General features: G+C 32.5%; 1 protein-coding gene across 4 annotated transcripts; it reads right to left on the bottom strand.

Moving 5' to 3' along the window:
* Window positions 1-163: 163 nt before the first annotated feature.
* LOC141457917 (uncharacterized) lies at window positions 164-14,571 on the bottom strand. Of its 4 annotated transcripts, XM_074135315.1 has the most exons (10): window positions 14,388-14,565; window positions 12,673-12,795; window positions 11,773-11,960; window positions 8,291-8,475; window positions 7,977-8,115; window positions 7,765-7,883; window positions 6,441-6,618; window positions 3,793-3,946; window positions 3,538-3,701; window positions 164-693 (listed from the first exon to the last, which is right to left on the bottom strand). In XM_074135315.1, the coding sequence occupies exons 4-10, from the start codon at window positions 8,473-8,475 to the stop codon at window positions 382-384; spliced, it is 1,251 nt and encodes a 416-aa protein (XP_073991416.1). In that variant the 5' UTR covers window positions 11,773-11,960; window positions 12,673-12,795; window positions 14,388-14,565; the 3' UTR covers window positions 164-381. The 4 variants fall into 4 exon arrangements, with proteins under 4 accessions (XP_073991416.1, XP_073991417.1, XP_073991418.1 ...); XM_074135317.1 differs by lacking the exon at window positions 164-693 and adding an exon at window positions 1,534-2,363 and having other exon boundaries at window positions 11,773-12,795; window positions 14,388-14,571; XM_074135318.1 differs by lacking the exon at window positions 164-693 and adding an exon at window positions 2,208-2,344 and having other exon boundaries at window positions 11,773-12,795; window positions 14,388-14,566.
* Between the last annotated feature and the right edge of the window lie 1,210 nt (window positions 14,572-15,781).

Here is a 15,781-nt window from a genome sequence, read left to right as displayed (position 1 = left end):
AATAAATTTTAACCTTAGTAAATTTTAACAATTATATTAAAAGATATTAAAAAATAACAAATAATAAACAAAACTTGAGACGAAAGGTAAATTATCATCAACTGTAATGAAGTTTATTGTTCTTAGATTACAAAAAAAAAAGTTGTTCATCTTTTTGAGGGACTGAGGACTGAATCATTCATCCAAAGGAAATAAAGGTTATTGATACTTTCAGTCAAAATTATGACTGAAATTAGCAATAATCTTTCTTCCTAGTAGTTTTTGAAGCTATCGTAACAATTTCTTATGAAAGTTATATAGTAAACAATTGACTGAAAAATCTTTTCTGGAAATAGTCTGCATTTAAAATCAATTTTTTAAATGAATTACAAATAAACTGAATCAATTCACCTTAATAAATGTTTTTTTATCAACAATTCTATAATTATCTTCTCTAAAGCCTTTTAAATCGTTCAGTTGTCGATCTGATGCAAAATTATGCAGATTAGCCATAACTGGTGGCAATGGTGGTAGATTGCCTAACGTTGCCAATTCATCATAATAATCTCCTTGTAATATGCCCATCATATGAAACTGTTTTTTCTTCAAACCACTTGCCTTTCTTTTTAACATTTCTTGTTTAGTATCGTTTAACATTTCTTCTCGGCTGGGTAGCTTTACTTCACCTTCCATTATTTTTAGAAAATATCTTACCTGTAATGAAAATTCAGTGATTTGCAAAGATTATTACAGTAATTACTATTATAATTCAATTTTGAAGTGAAACCCTACGTTATTCAAAAGAACAAAAAATGTATGTGGACTCACTGGACTTAAATGGTAATCCCAAAGAAAAATAACAACTACCTGGAATGAAAATCTAGTCCCGGGTTTAACTAACATTAACAGCCGGCCTTTTACGAATCGAGCATTAGGAAGAAAGAGACTAAGCTCTTCCATCATCAACAATTCCTACCAGAGAACCCAAACCTTGCCTCGTTAAACCATAAACATTCTGTCATAAGATGGTTGGGTGTTTTGAATGTAGAATTGAAAAAGAAATCGTCTACTTTTCCAGCGCGGGCTTAACTAAATCGTACAGAATCAGCTGTCGTAGCGGAAAGTTTAAGCTCATGTTTTACCATCAACATTTTTCCAAAAAAATAAAAAGTAGTTACCCTCAGGACTCAAACTATGGATCCTCACTAACCTTTAAGAGTAATGTGAACGCGAGAAATATGAGCATTTGAAGCGACTGTTGTTGACGACTTGTATTTCTGAGTATATTTTACTTTTGAAGTATAATTAATTTGATTGATTTTTAACAGTTTGATGTAGAGAATTCGAATGAACATAATTTCCCGACTTACTACTGCACTCGTTGACTGTGTGAGGGAGGTTACATAGTGAACATGTGTGTATCACAATTGTAATGAATCGCAAAACATTTTTGCACAAATTCTGAAATTAAATCACTAGAGATGGATAATTGAAATAAAATTAAATTGAAAAAAATCTTTATTAACTGAAATAAAATTAATAAAGATAATTATAGAGATTCGATACTTTGCAAACTTTGTAATTTAGGCCCATTCTTTTTTCGTGCAAAACTCACTACAAAAATATATTAAGTTCGTTACAACTTCCAAAATTTTTTTTACAATCTTCTAAGTAGATAACTAATTATATAATTTTTTTTTCTTCATAGAAGTTTCAGTTTTATAACACGGTGTCTTTAAAATATATTTTAAACATTAAAAATCTTTACAAACATAAATTTTGTTGTATTCTTCTTAAAACGACTGTGAAATAAATATATTTTAACTCTTTTGTAAATTTAGATAATTATATCAAAAGATATCAAAAAATTAATAAATAATAATCAAAACCTTAGATGAATGGTAACTTATCAATAAATGTAATAAATAAATAAATAAATAAATAACAATCCTTATCAAAGTTATTCCAAACAATTGAAATAGAAAACTTTCCTAAAATTAGTCTGCATTTAATTTCAATTTTTTTGAAACTTAAAATTTAAAAAAAATTATGAAAGAACTCAATAAACTAAATCAATTCACCAAAATATAAGTATTTTTATCAATAATTTTATAATTATCTTCTCTAAAACCTATAGAATCATTTAGATGTCGAGCTGATGAAAAATTATGCAGATGAGCCATAACTGATGGCAATGGTGATAGATTGCCTAATAATGCTAATTCATCATAATAATCTCCTTGTAATACGCCCATCATATGAAACTGTTTTTTCTTCAAACCATTCGTTTTTCTTCTTAACATTTCTTGTTTAGTATCTTTTAACATTTCTTCTCGGCTGGGTAGTATCACTTCGCCTTCAATCACTTTTAAAAAACATCTTACCTGTTATGAAAATTCAGTGATTCGTAAAGGTATTAATTATCGTTAGTGAGGAGGGAAATCCTATGTAATCCTAAGAAAAATAGCAGGTATGTCCACTCTGGACCATTGTAGCTTTCCCAAAGAAAAACAACGACAATCGATCTAGTATGAATATTCTAATCGTGGGGCTGAGCTACCCTCCTAAGATTCAAATCTGACCGAACACATCGAGCAACCATTTTAAGTGGAAATAGACTGTACTTCTCTACTGTCATCCCATAACTACCAAAGATCCTAATCCTATCCTCGACAAACCATAAACATACCATCTTAAGTTGGATGGATATTTTAATATAAAATGTGAAAAGTTTATTTGCCCAATTTATCAGGGGGGCTTAACGTACAACTAACAGGTGATGGACGTATTCGCTCATACTTTAACCTTGACATTTTTCAACTATAATAAATAAAAAGTAGCTACTCGCAGGACTCAAACTGGGAATTTTTATTAATGTAATAAGATGTTAAATGTGCGAGAAATATTAGCACTTGAAGCGACCGTTGTCGACGGCTTGGAACAGGTAACCATAAAAAAGGCCGTAGGATTCCCCTATTTATTAAGTTGGGAAACTCAGCATAGAAGTAAAGTTCACTGAGAAACTTAATTGAAATCTAAAGTTATTAATTACCTAAGCCTAACCAGAGGACATTTTCTTGTAGGACTTTTTCGAAACGTCCACCTAAATCTAGATAATGTGAAATAAGTTTTAAATGACAAAATGTCGCTATGTGCAAGAGACAAAAAAGTTGTGATTTGAGCTTCGTTGATACATCTTTTGATGAAGAACCACTCCTTTTTCTAGGGATATCAAAATATTACCAAATTCAAAGCTAGTCAGTTCTTGAGAAATTACCCACGGAAATATGATAAATCATATACATATATATCGTACATAGGGGCGAGTGTTGGTCTAGTGGTTGTGAAGCCTGGCTTTGTAAGTGGGAGATCCCCAGTTCGATTCCCGCATTAAGCTACTATTCATTTGTAAGGGAAAAATATTACTAGTAAAGTAAGTGCTTCCGCCCATGTCCACCCTGTCACCTAATGGATAGCTGGACGATCCAAGACCCAACTGAAAAAATTGGCGATTACTTTACTTTATACATACATATTTAATGGAAATGATGAATTTACCTGTAAATCAAATAGAGCAAAAGCGCATACATAATATGGTAAACCAATTAGACAAAGTGTTGGATGTTCTATATGAATCAGATGTTTGTAAAGAGGTTGTACACAGTTATCATCCACTTTTACGCCGCATTCTTCGGTTAAAAATGGAAAACTATATTTGTAGCCTGAAAGAAAATATAATAAAGTTCAACAGTTTATTACAAAGTTATTGTCTTTTAATTTCAAGATCAATGATAATATTATTAAGAATCTTACCAGTACAATAGAATAGGGTATCAGTTTCTTCTATTGAGCCATCTTCGAAAATTATGTTATTACCATTTATTGATGAAATTTCAAACTTCATTTCAACATTCTTTGGAAACACATTCTTTATATCATCAGAATTTTTATGTCTACTCAATATTACCTGTGATGGAATGAACTACATGAATTAGTAATCCTAACTACAGCCAATAAAAAATAATATCTGAAACTAATTACGTATAAATGAATTTATTTTTTAAAACTTAGTTAAAACCACAGTGCAGAATAATCTTTGATTTTATCCGAATTATAGCACTCCTTATGTTTTCGTCTCGGAATCAGCAAGTGCAGTGCGTGACAGAAACATGCGTGCAACGACTGATAAAATCAAAGAGATGAATTTTTAGTTTACCAATACATATTTTCTTTCTCTTAATATTCTAGATCAAGGCGTAAACTGCCGTAATAGATACAGTGTTCACAACAGACTTTTTTAACCATTCGTCTTGAAGATATTTTATAAAAGAAGGAAGCTGAGCGGAATGCATTCGCGAATCGATGCAGTAACAAGTTTCTGTCTTTGCTCTGAAAGTTGAGGATCCCTTCGCTGCTACTAAAACCAAATATTTTAAAGGACTTCCAACTGGTGCACCTTGCCACAACGAATGGAAATAGAAAAAAGAGCAGTTTTAGAGACTTTTACATCACAAGAGTAGAAATTCGCTACATTTCTCACTATGTAGCGTCCACTTCACTTCCTTCTTAACCAATGCCTCTTCTAATGTTCCTGCTCTCATTTTACCCTCCTTTGATCCTAACAATTTCTTTTTCCATCATATTACTCCTGAAGATCTCCTAACCTCAGTTCTGAAATTCCGTACAAATGACTATGGCCCTGACAACATTCCTGTTAAATTAATTAAAGCCTGCCTCCCAGCGATATTGCCAGTCCTCTACCATATTTATAATTTCTCCCTTCAGAATTCTATTTTCCCATCCTGCTGGAAAACAGCCCTAGTCCGTCCTCTAAATAAAATCTCAAATCCCACCTCTCCTATTGATTTTCGTCCCATCTCTATTTTATCAAATTTCTCCAAACCCTTTGAACGTTTAGTGCAATCCCAGCTTTCTAATTACCTCGAACAAAACAATCTCCTTAATCCACTCCAATCTGGCTTTCGTCCTTCTTATTCCACTCAATCTGCACTCTTGAAAATTACCCATGACCTTCAGACGGCTATTGACGACCAAAAACTTACCATCCTTATACTCCTAGACTTCTCCAAAGCCTTTGATACCGTTGACCATCATATCCTGCTATCTAAACTACAATCCCTCTCTTTTTCCAATAGCACCCTCCGTTGGTTCCAATCCTTCCTGTTTAATCGTTCCCAATTCGTTGTCACTCCCGATAGTAATCCTTCTTCACTTCTTCCTTTGTCACGCGGTGTACCTCAAGGTTCTTCCCTATCTCCCACCCTCTTCTCAATTTACATCAATGACCTTCCTCTTTCCATCTCTCATTCCCAGTATCACCTCTATGCTGATGATTTTCAGATTTACCTATCCTTTTCCCCGTCGGATTTGTTTGAAGCTGTATTTAAACTTCAAGAAGACCTCAATAATATCTCAGCATGGGCCACGAACAATAAGCTTACCCTAAATGTAGAAAAGACCAAAGCTATAGTTATTGGCTCCAACCCACTCCTTAAATCATTGGCTCCTCTTCCTAATCTTTTCCTTTACAATACCCCAATAAAATATTGTTCCTCTGTGAAAAACCTTGGTATCACTTTCGATCAAAACCTATCCTGGAAAAACCATGTTTCCCAAATCTCTCGTCGTTCCATCCATATCCTTAAGCAGTTTAATAGTTCCCGTCACCTTTTTCCAATTAAGACCCGACAACTCCTAGTTTCCTCTCTTATATTCCCCCATTTCGACTATGGTTGTTTAGTGTATGGCGGTCTTTCTGGTGATATTGAAGCTAAGCTTAAGCGCCTCATGAACTGCTTCATAAGATTTATTTTCAGCATTTCCAGAGACTCTCGCATTTCGCACTGCTACGATGAGTTGAAGTGGCTTTTTCCTGTCTATCGCCGCCAATATCTTTTGGCTTCTTTCCTTTTTCAAGTCATCCAGTCTCAAAGGCCTTCCTATATTTTTCAACTCCTTAAGTTTAAATCCTCCATCCATTCCCGTAACACTAGATCTCGCTCATCTGATCTCTATATTCCCTCTCACCGTACCTCATCCTTTGACAAGTCCTTCCTAATACGTGCTACCTCTCTCTGGAACTCCTTGCCTTCATCTGTCCGCCATGCTCCTACCCTATCTATCTTTAAATCCCGTCTATTCAGTTATCTCCTTTCTATCCAGCTTCCTCCGAAATTCTAGTTGTTTTAATTTATTTCCTTAATTTCTGCTGTTTTATTATTTTATTTTTACTTTCATTTTCACTTATTATATTTTCACTTTTGTAAATACTTATTTATTTATTTAATTTCTGTATAATCACAGGCCAAACTGTTAAGGCCTCTATTTGTTCCTGTATTTATTCTTAGGGGACAATTGTCCCAGAATAATAAATTTCTTTTCTATTTCTATATTTTTATTTAAAGACTAGACATAATGAATAATCATAATGTTCTTTTTACCTTTGACGCAGTGGAAGCTATTTCTAGTGAAAGATCAATACCAGATGGTCCAGCACCGACAACAATAACTTTCTTATCTTTAAAGATGCTTGGCTCACGATAATCATGGCTATGCATCTTTTCACCTGGGAAAGTTTCCAGTCCAGGAATTGTCGGATACAATGGTGTATGATAATGACTGGAAAATTCATTAAATAGTGTTAAGCCTTGAATTAATTTTAATTTCCTGAATAATACAGGATCACTAGCAAGTTTTAGAAGGATGAATTAAACAAGCAAGTTCATTTTTTTTTTTTTTTTAACCACCTATCTAGGTACCCTATCATTGTTTTCAATCAATCAATGATAACTGAAATGATTTTTATTTAATACTAGAAAACTGGGGCACTTAATAAAGAGCACTATTTTACAGCAAACTTTCTGAACTGGACGATAATAAGACTTCCCAAAGATGTTATTTGAAGCTAAGAGAACTTAATAAATAAATCAGCCGATATAAAAATACTGGTATAGTTAATATGCTAAAGGAATTCGGTATGGAGGCCATTTTAAACCTTAAAACACCCAAAGAAATTCAAATAATTTCTAACATAATTGTTACTAGTCTTATTTACGGAACACTGATTTAAGGGGTTGATAACATTTAGCTGTAATCTTTTTTATTTAGATTTTTTTGAAACTGATACTGTTCAAAGTGTGTAAACTTCTGAACAGAAATTATTGTTCAGTTCAAACAATCTGGGTAAATATATATCCAATTTACTTATGAAAGCAATATTGGTACATTAAATCATTTCAATGTATGCTCATTTTGCGAATATAATGAATTAATTGACTGCTGTTCATTTCTCTGCAACATGTCCACTTTTTAACCCTTTTAGTTTGTAGTTTGTTCCAAAATGACTAATTTTAATTGATGTCATTTATAAATTATTGTATATTAAAAAAGGATTGATGAATGAAGTTGCTTACGACATTTAGCCTTGAGGGACTTTTGCTGCAAAAGTCCTATCTTACGTGTACATAAAAGAAGTAGTAGTCCCTCAATAACAGCACCTACAATTATTTAGTCACCCACCAACTTGTAGGCCAAATAAGATTTACGAATGAGTGCCACCAGGATAGAAAGATAGGAAGACAACGATAGAAGTAGAGGATGGAATCCTGGAGGAGATGGCGAACCGCTGATGAGGACTGGTTTGACAGGGAGAAGTGGAGGAGTGCCTTGGCCTAACGGAAATCCTTAAGAGAGACACTTTCTCGATTATCGTTATAAATTAGTTTCATTGATTATTTAGAAATATTTTCTTAAAATAAAACATACCCATTGCAGACCATTACAGCATCAAAGGTATAGGTTTTGTCTTCGTTATTCTCAAGATCTCTCACTTGGACTTTCCACTCATCACCGGAGGGCGTGACACATCTTACGTGATGATTAAACTGAAAAGTAGAAAAAAACAGAGAAAGTGTACGACTTTACAATGGCATTATCTAATCTTTTACGATATTTAATTAAAGAAAAAGTTAACGTACTTTAACAAACTTTAAAAGATCAAAATTTTTAGCATACTGCTCTAGAAAACCTAAAATTTCCTTAGCAGTCAAATAAGATTTTTCTTGCTCTGGTATTGGAAAATCTGGATATCCCATTACTTCTTTTGGTAAATTAGTTCTGGAATTAAAATTCTATTTAAGTTAATTTATTATTTTAAATCCCGGCAGACGGTTTTACCATGCCGTAGATAAATACCACACTTTAGTATCTATTATTTTATTATACCATGAAGCATTATTATTATTTTAAATCCTTTAAGATGTCCAAACCCAATATATGAACTGAAAACTACCTTAAACTCTTGTACATGCTTGTATGTATAGGTAAGCCAAATTTATCTTCTCCAATTTCCTCTGTGTATACCCAAGTACCTCCAAGGCGGTCAGTTTGTTCAAAAACTATACAATCATGTTTAGTGGTCACATGTCTTGCGGCTGCCAAACCAGCAGCTCCAAAACCAATTATGCAGATTCTCATCTGTAAATAAATTATTTATTCAGTTTTGTGAAAAAAAAAACATAGTTAAATAGCAAGAGAATTGTTGCAGAATAATAAATGGCGATTCGGTGTTATCTAAAAAAAAGTTTAAATGAGCTTTCGTGATTAATGAAATGTTATGTGACTGGATGCAAATGAAATTTCGATTCTTGCGTAAAAAGAAACCTGAGTCGTCTCGATAATAAAAGAGATGCTGTGCACCTTTCAAAACCAATTAGATCTGTGGAACTAGGCAACGAATACCAAGTTGAGCTCGCCAGGGTTTAGAACCAACAAGTTAAGTGGATCTAAATGGAGTTACGAACCAGTGATCTTGCTATTGAAAATAATCATAATTTTCATCAACATTTTCGCCAATTTCTATAAGTTTGGAAACAGCCTGTTGTGCTCCTATTTATTGCACGTAAAGAATTAATGATCTGTCTCATACCCTAAGCAATTACACCACGATATAAATAGTTCTGGCAACAATATATCAAATAACAATATAGCTAAGACCTTGTGAAGTTGATAAATCTGCAAAGCTACTAGAATTACCTATTATGAGTTAGCCTTGGGTTAAAGCAAGCTACACGAACTACAAGTGTACAGTGAAAAATCTGAGAATTTTTTTTTACTTTGAGTTTACCAGAAATTCACGTTATGGGGTCTTCTGTACAAGAAAAAGTGATTTTTTTTTAAATTCGTTTGTTCGTTTTAAAAAGTATTTATCAAACATAACTTTTTATAAATGTTATAGTTCTTTTTTTTAATAATATTCACGACTACAACAAAGAAACTGTAAAATGTAAATCTGATGAAGTGGTTACGTATATCTTCACTTGATTAGTGTATTTATACCCAATAGTGAAACATTTTGATGGAGATTTTGAGAGCAATCACATCAAAAGATCTTTAGGCAATTTCCTCCTCTTCAAGCGAAGAGGAAGATTGTTTGGAAGGTGCGGAGAGAGAATTGTGCCGAAAGGTCCGGATGGAAAGCTAGTAGGCTATGAAACGTGTGATAAGGCAGACTTTATTAGTTCATTAATAAAAAGATTACAAAGGCCTTTTTTTAACTAAATAAAATTTTTCAGCGTAAAGCGATGTTTTTTATTTTAGAAAACAGTGCCCATCAAATTCTTTAAACACTATTGAAACTTTATTTATGCATGATTCTTAAAGGAAGGATTCAAGTTAAGCTCTCCTAAAATTACGTTTCAGTCAGAAATTTCGCAACAAAATTTCGTGTTTAAACAATATCTGTCCAAAAGTAAAATTGTCCAGTTTTTTTTATATTTTCAACAATTTTCAAGATAGTTAAGTGGTTTCAAGTGGAGTGCAAAAACTAGCGGCGTCTAACACATCTTATCACAATATACTACACTATATTTTTTCCGAATGAAGATAAATATTTAAGTACATTATATAACACTTTAAATACGCTTTTGAAATATATTTTAACACTTCTAATTGATTCTACCTTGGTAATGTGATTAATTAATATTGGAAAATAATTTTGGGGAAAAGAATTTAATGTATGAACAATGTAATGTTTAAAAGAAGCCTCGATCGATCTATTTCTTGATTAAAAAATTCGATATTAGGTGTGAAACACTCTCATGACTTTCTCTTATCGATTTTAAGCACTATTAGTAACTATGAAAGAAATAATTTTTTTATGGCACTCTAGAAAAGGGAAACTGAATCTCCATCTCAATACGGTTCTATTGATCATGAAAATTCAAAAAAGATGAAAAACTGATTCAGTAAAAATTCCCTTGGCTGATTATATCTAAAAGTTATAATCTAATGGTGGCACTAGGTCGTAAATACCAAAAATGGACTTACTGCGATTTTTTCAGTTTTGAGATCTCTTTTCTGTGGTTTTCCGAACGAATATTTGCGGTGAAAACTCAGAATACACAAATAAGATAAACAATTATAAATCAGAGAGACTAAAAAATGATTCTATCTTTTTCATAACTGGTTATTTACAATGATAAAAACATAGTTTCTACATTATAGTACGTGTACGAATGATTCTAAATAGGTAAATGCGACGTTAAAGTTTTAATTTGAACAATTTTTACTCTGTCGAAATTTCCAACCAAAGTTTGATTTGATAAGCTAATTTATGCCAAGTTCAAAAGAAACCTTTTGAGGCTTACCTTGACAGTTATAGAATAATCGAAAAAGCTGTATCGTATCCACTGGACAATCGCAATTCCAGGGGACTAATGTAACCGTAACTGTTTACAAGTTTAGCCACTGCAAACTCAGAAAACACATGCATCGCTAATAGATAATAGCCTCTGTAGGATCTGTCAGGAAGAGGAGGAAACGGCACTCTGCACGTGTTGTGTCAGTGTGAGGGGCTCGTGTAGCTAAGGATGTTACTTCTCGGGGAGGAAAAAACCAAGGCCTGTGAGAGCTTTACCCAAGAACCGCTCTCCAGCATTAAGAGTCTGATTAAAAGGACAGGCCTGGAGGGTGAGCTTTAGAGTGAAGGAAGCCACAATAGATCCCAAAAGGGGTCGCAGAGGCGTAGGCCTTGAGGCCGCCCTAGTCTAATCTAATCTAACCGTCACTGGATACCCATTAACAGTTTATAGGTATTTGAACCGACAATATTCTAAAACTTCTACTAAAGAGGAAAAACAATAACTGTCCAAAAATAAAACTGATCAGTGTTTTATATTTTCAACAATTTTCAAGGTAGTCAAGTGGTTTCAAGATATTATATTATCTTTGAACTTCATCTTTGTCAGATAAATGAATTTTCCTAAATGGAAACTTTTAAAATGAAAGTTAATAGAGAAACACGTTTTTAATAAGTGCAATAAGTTTAAAGAAACTGGTTTAAAACTGTTTGGAAAAACTCTAAAATCTATTTTAATTAAATGGTTCTTTTGATAAATCGTCTTTCTTCAAATTTGAATTTATGATCCATTTATTACTTCTTCTTCTAAGCAGACCTGTACACTGTACACAAGTGACACTTGAGAGAAAAACATCCAATTCGCTCCTAGAAAGCATCCAAAATGAAAGAAGTAGTTTCAGTCGTTTGATTTCTACCAAAAACCTTATGAAGAAGTAAGAATTTTAACATATTTCATTTACTTGCATTACTCATTTTCGAAATGTTTAAAAGATTGCAATATTTCCGAGTCAACAATAGATTAGAATGATAATTACGAGTTACACAACTTTTTTTATCACTTCAAAGAGTTTTGTTTCAATTAGATTGATTTTAAAATCTCATTACTAATAACTGAGTATGATAAATATACTTACGGTATTAAATATCACGCAGAGTTACCTTCAAGAGTTAACAAATTTACACCTCACAGTAAATCCTGAAGTATTACTTCTGTGTCCAACTTAATACTGAGAAACTTGTTTCAATTGTATCAGACTATCTCTATCCCCTCTCTCCATGTATGACCCACTTGTTTTCTGTCTTCTTTTATTATTTTTTACTTCTAAAAATTCAAAAAAGAAATTGGAATCAGTTTATTTTGGACATGTACTTTTCTTTTAATTATGTTTTGTGAACTTTTGGTGAGGTTACAATGATGGTATTGCGGTGATTGCTTAATTAGTAATTAAGTACTTTTTTTTTGGCTTTACTCATACTCTCTACAGCACTAAGAGAAATTGTTGTAATCGTGTTGATTTTCGATTATTAAAATTTCACCAGAAAAATCCATTTTTAGGTACCCTAAATCCAAAATAAATAAATAAATAAATAAAAGGTGGTTTCTACAAACTAGTCTTAGTATAGTTTGTGTGCATCAAGATTAAAAACGAAAAATTGTAGAAATTTCAAATTGTATATTTTGCTTAGAAGCTACCAGAGAACGCCACAATAAGGTTTGGTTAAGTAACCAAGGTCTAATTAAGGTTTGTTTATTTTGCTGCCTAGCAACCTGTATAATTAAGAATAAATATAAGACTTCATTTCTAACATTTATGAATATCGTTTGATCGGAAGTGCCACTTTACTAAATAGAATTTAGTGAGTTCGAACTTTCAAGAATAGCAGTAGGAGAGTTCACGCCAGAGTTTTACTTTTTAGGAATATTTTTTTCGATACAAAAATAATTTATAGAAACAGCATACATATGTAAAATATGATAGAAACGAGTTTCGTGCCATAAAATGATCACAACAAAGTAAAACAAATAAATTTACGTCCTTGGCTTTTGCGTATCTTGTTTTTCCCCACTCCGAAATAGAAGTCTGTACTGTTCTTCCTGTATTATACAACTTGTTTTCACCTTTTTGTTCTGTTGATTATACTTTTTTCATTGATATCTATACAGAAATAATTCATTACCAGTATCAAATTTTCTATCAAAAATAAAGAATAATTAGTGTTTGGTAAATATTTTTCAGAATCTTAACAGACTGATATTCTATGAAAAAAAGAAAAGAAAAAGAGTATCAGCACATTCAAGATAACTTCATTATTACTTTGAAGATCTGGGCAAAAGAATCTGTCGAAGTACAATTGTATCTGTTCGTAATTTGAAAAAAAAAAATCTGACATAAACGTTCTCTAACTTAATCAAGGTGCTAACATTATAAATTTTTCACTCGAACGGAAGGCGTACGATTGGCTTACCTCGACAGAGTGAAGGGCAAGTTCACGTAGAGGAGAATCTGATGACGAAGCAGGGCGGCCAAAACTTTTGTTCTAGCGTATAGCATACACACGACTTTGCCTGATCCCAGTTTTAGGGGTAAAGAAATGGGTTTTAGAACTGAACCAACAATCACGAAAATATATGACAAAATAAAACTTTTCCAAAAAGAAAAGTAACTGCAATGTAGACTACATACTATATTTATGAAATTTCCACAATAAGGTTAGATTAAATGGTTTAACTCTCCTACATCTGTATAGAAACATGAATCAATCTAATGTCTATATTCTAAATTTGATTTCCTAATCTAAATATTAAGCGTTTAGATTAGATTCCTTGGAAGTTGGCTAATCAGCCTGTACTGATACCCTCGAATTATTTGTTTCCGTATCACTAGTTCTGTTTGTTTACAAAAAGAGGTGAGAAACTTCTGGCTAGAGCAGAGAAGAAGAAGTTCGAGTAGTTCTTAAGCAAAGTAATCTCATCCACAGCTCTCTTTAAACTGGCAAAAAAAAAATACTACTTTTCGTGTGGTGCAGCTTGTTCTTCTATCTGACAAACCTTCGCAGTCTACAGTGGACTGTCAAGAGGCGTACGATCGTCTAAATGATCTGCCAACTAGTGAACTTAAGCGGGTAGCTAATATAGAACATTTTTGCCCGTATTTGGTTTGGGGTTTCAAAAACCACCGTTGCTATGATTGTGGATCCAAGCTTAAGAATAAATGTAATTATGCCTTTGATTAGAATGGAAAATCAAATATTATGTCAAAATAAATAGTTTCCAATTACTTATTTCTCTTAAAATTTCTAATCTTTCAAGGCATGTAAATAATTTTTTCCTAACGAAACACGATCTTATTACTGCAGATTTTTTTTCATCGTAACGTGCAATGCTGATAATGTAATAAACAGTTTAAATAAAGATAGAAGAAGCAATAAATTTATTTTTACTTTAATGACCTGATACTTATTATAATTATAACGATCGTATCGAATATTAAAAACGAGTTCTAAAATGCATAGCAAATTAAAACTTGATAATTTCATTTGCCCAAATTAACTAATCAATGGACAACGATGTAGAAGCATATTGACACTCCACACTATAAAATGATAACACATCCTAAAATTTAAACTTTACAAGCGTTCAACTTCTATTAAAAAAAAGTTTATAAATTTTCGAGTTTCAACTTTTCAATGATAAGCTATCATTGACAGATAAAAGATGAAAATTTTGTTACTTAAGCCTTAAGCTCACCTTCTTCAGGTAAATCCTGTCATCATTCGTAGACTCTTTACCAAAACTTCTTCCGTCTTAGCTTTCCAAAAAAGAAGCGTTCTCCATTTCATCCTGGACGTTTCACTGCTGTTTAATTTGTTTAAATTAAATGCCATTAACTCTATTCCTGGTTTGTTATCAAATACCAACTCGACTTCAACTGTCCTATAACCAACTTTATTACCTTCCATCAAAAGATGTCCGTTGTTTACTCCCCTAAAAATAATTTAATCATTAATACCTATTCCTTAACAAGCGACGATTTTTCTCAACGCTTTGATTGTAGTAACAGTTTCTGAAATCATTCTTTTCTTAGAGATGATAAGAAAGAGCTTTGCTGGATTAATTAAAAATTTATTCTGATCACAGAAACGAGCTTCTCCTTTTGCAATATTCGGAATTCTTAATTTGAAACTCCAAATTTTAATACATCTTTAATTCTTCCACATATTATCAAGATACAGCTTATTTAAGTAGTGTCAATTAAGTTTCGTTTCTAAAACTTCTTACATAAACAAATAATGAATTACTTTACTTCTTACACTTGAATCATACACAAACCTAAACACACTTGTACATACATACATACATACATATCACAACGCAACACAAACCTAACCGGAATTGATTGTACCCAAATTTTCTTATAGCAAAAATAAAAAATCCATTTATATTCTCTATGCGTGCCTTACCTGTCCCAACCATAGTTTTTCAATTCGCCTACTTTTTGAGCAATTAATGTAACAGAACTGTGGATGTGCTGGAGGCTGAGATGGCCCAGACTTACATGTAGTTATATTATTAGGACATGTTTTAAAAAAATTATGAAATGTTTTCTTTTTTGGAAAAATATTTTCAGTGGGCTCATCCCTTGGGCCTAGGAGAAAGCTACACCATTATCTTTATGCCAGGATAACTCTACCAGTCTCTTCCCTGATTATTCCCATTGGTCTCGTGTAGAAAACTAACGATTATAATGTATAAGATTACGAATAGTAAGACAGAATATGAAAATCCGTTTCCTTACTTCATTTAACAGTCAGCACAGAAATAGATCCATTCACTATGGACAACACTGAGAGATTTCATTCTGAACCTAAGTGTCCAATGAAAACTGAATGATGCCTCATTATTGGGCATAGGTCTCTTTGCGACCAGAACCAGCACAAAACCGCTGCAGAGATGTGCTGCTTGCAGAGCCTATTCAGATGGAATAGAAGATGACATAATTTTTTGTGCGTACACTATAAGCAATATATTCTGCAGTCCATAATCTAAAGGTTAAAGATATGTTAGAAAAATAAAATAAAACACGAAATCTAAAGGAAGTTCTTTGATCTATATTTCCAAAAGGCTTCGTAAACCCAGAAAGC

Source organism: Rhodnius prolixus, unplaced genomic scaffold (assembly GCF_049639745.1).
Source record: "Rhodnius prolixus isolate KJV_2025 unplaced genomic scaffold, Rpr scaffold_5, whole genome shotgun sequence".
Classification (NCBI taxonomy): domain Eukaryota; kingdom Metazoa; phylum Arthropoda; class Insecta; order Hemiptera; family Reduviidae; genus Rhodnius; species Rhodnius prolixus.
Note: the sequence above shows the minus strand (reverse complement) of the source record. Positions and strands in the feature narration are given on the sequence as shown.

Excerpts from the sequence above, each read along its gene's own strand:
- LOC141457917 (XM_074135317.1), bottom strand. The coding sequence starts at position 8,475 with ATGAGAATCTGCATAATTGGTTTTGGAGCTGCTGGTTTGGCAGCCGCA. Across the intron at positions 8,116-8,290 it reads AGCATGTACAAGAGTTTAAG|AACTAATTTACCAAAAGAAG; the intron begins GTAGTTTTCAGT and ends TTTTAATTCCAG. Across the intron at positions 2,364-3,537 it reads TTGCTCTATTTGATTTACAG|GTAAGATGTTTTTTAAAAGT; the intron begins GTAAATTCATCA and ends TTTTCATAACAG.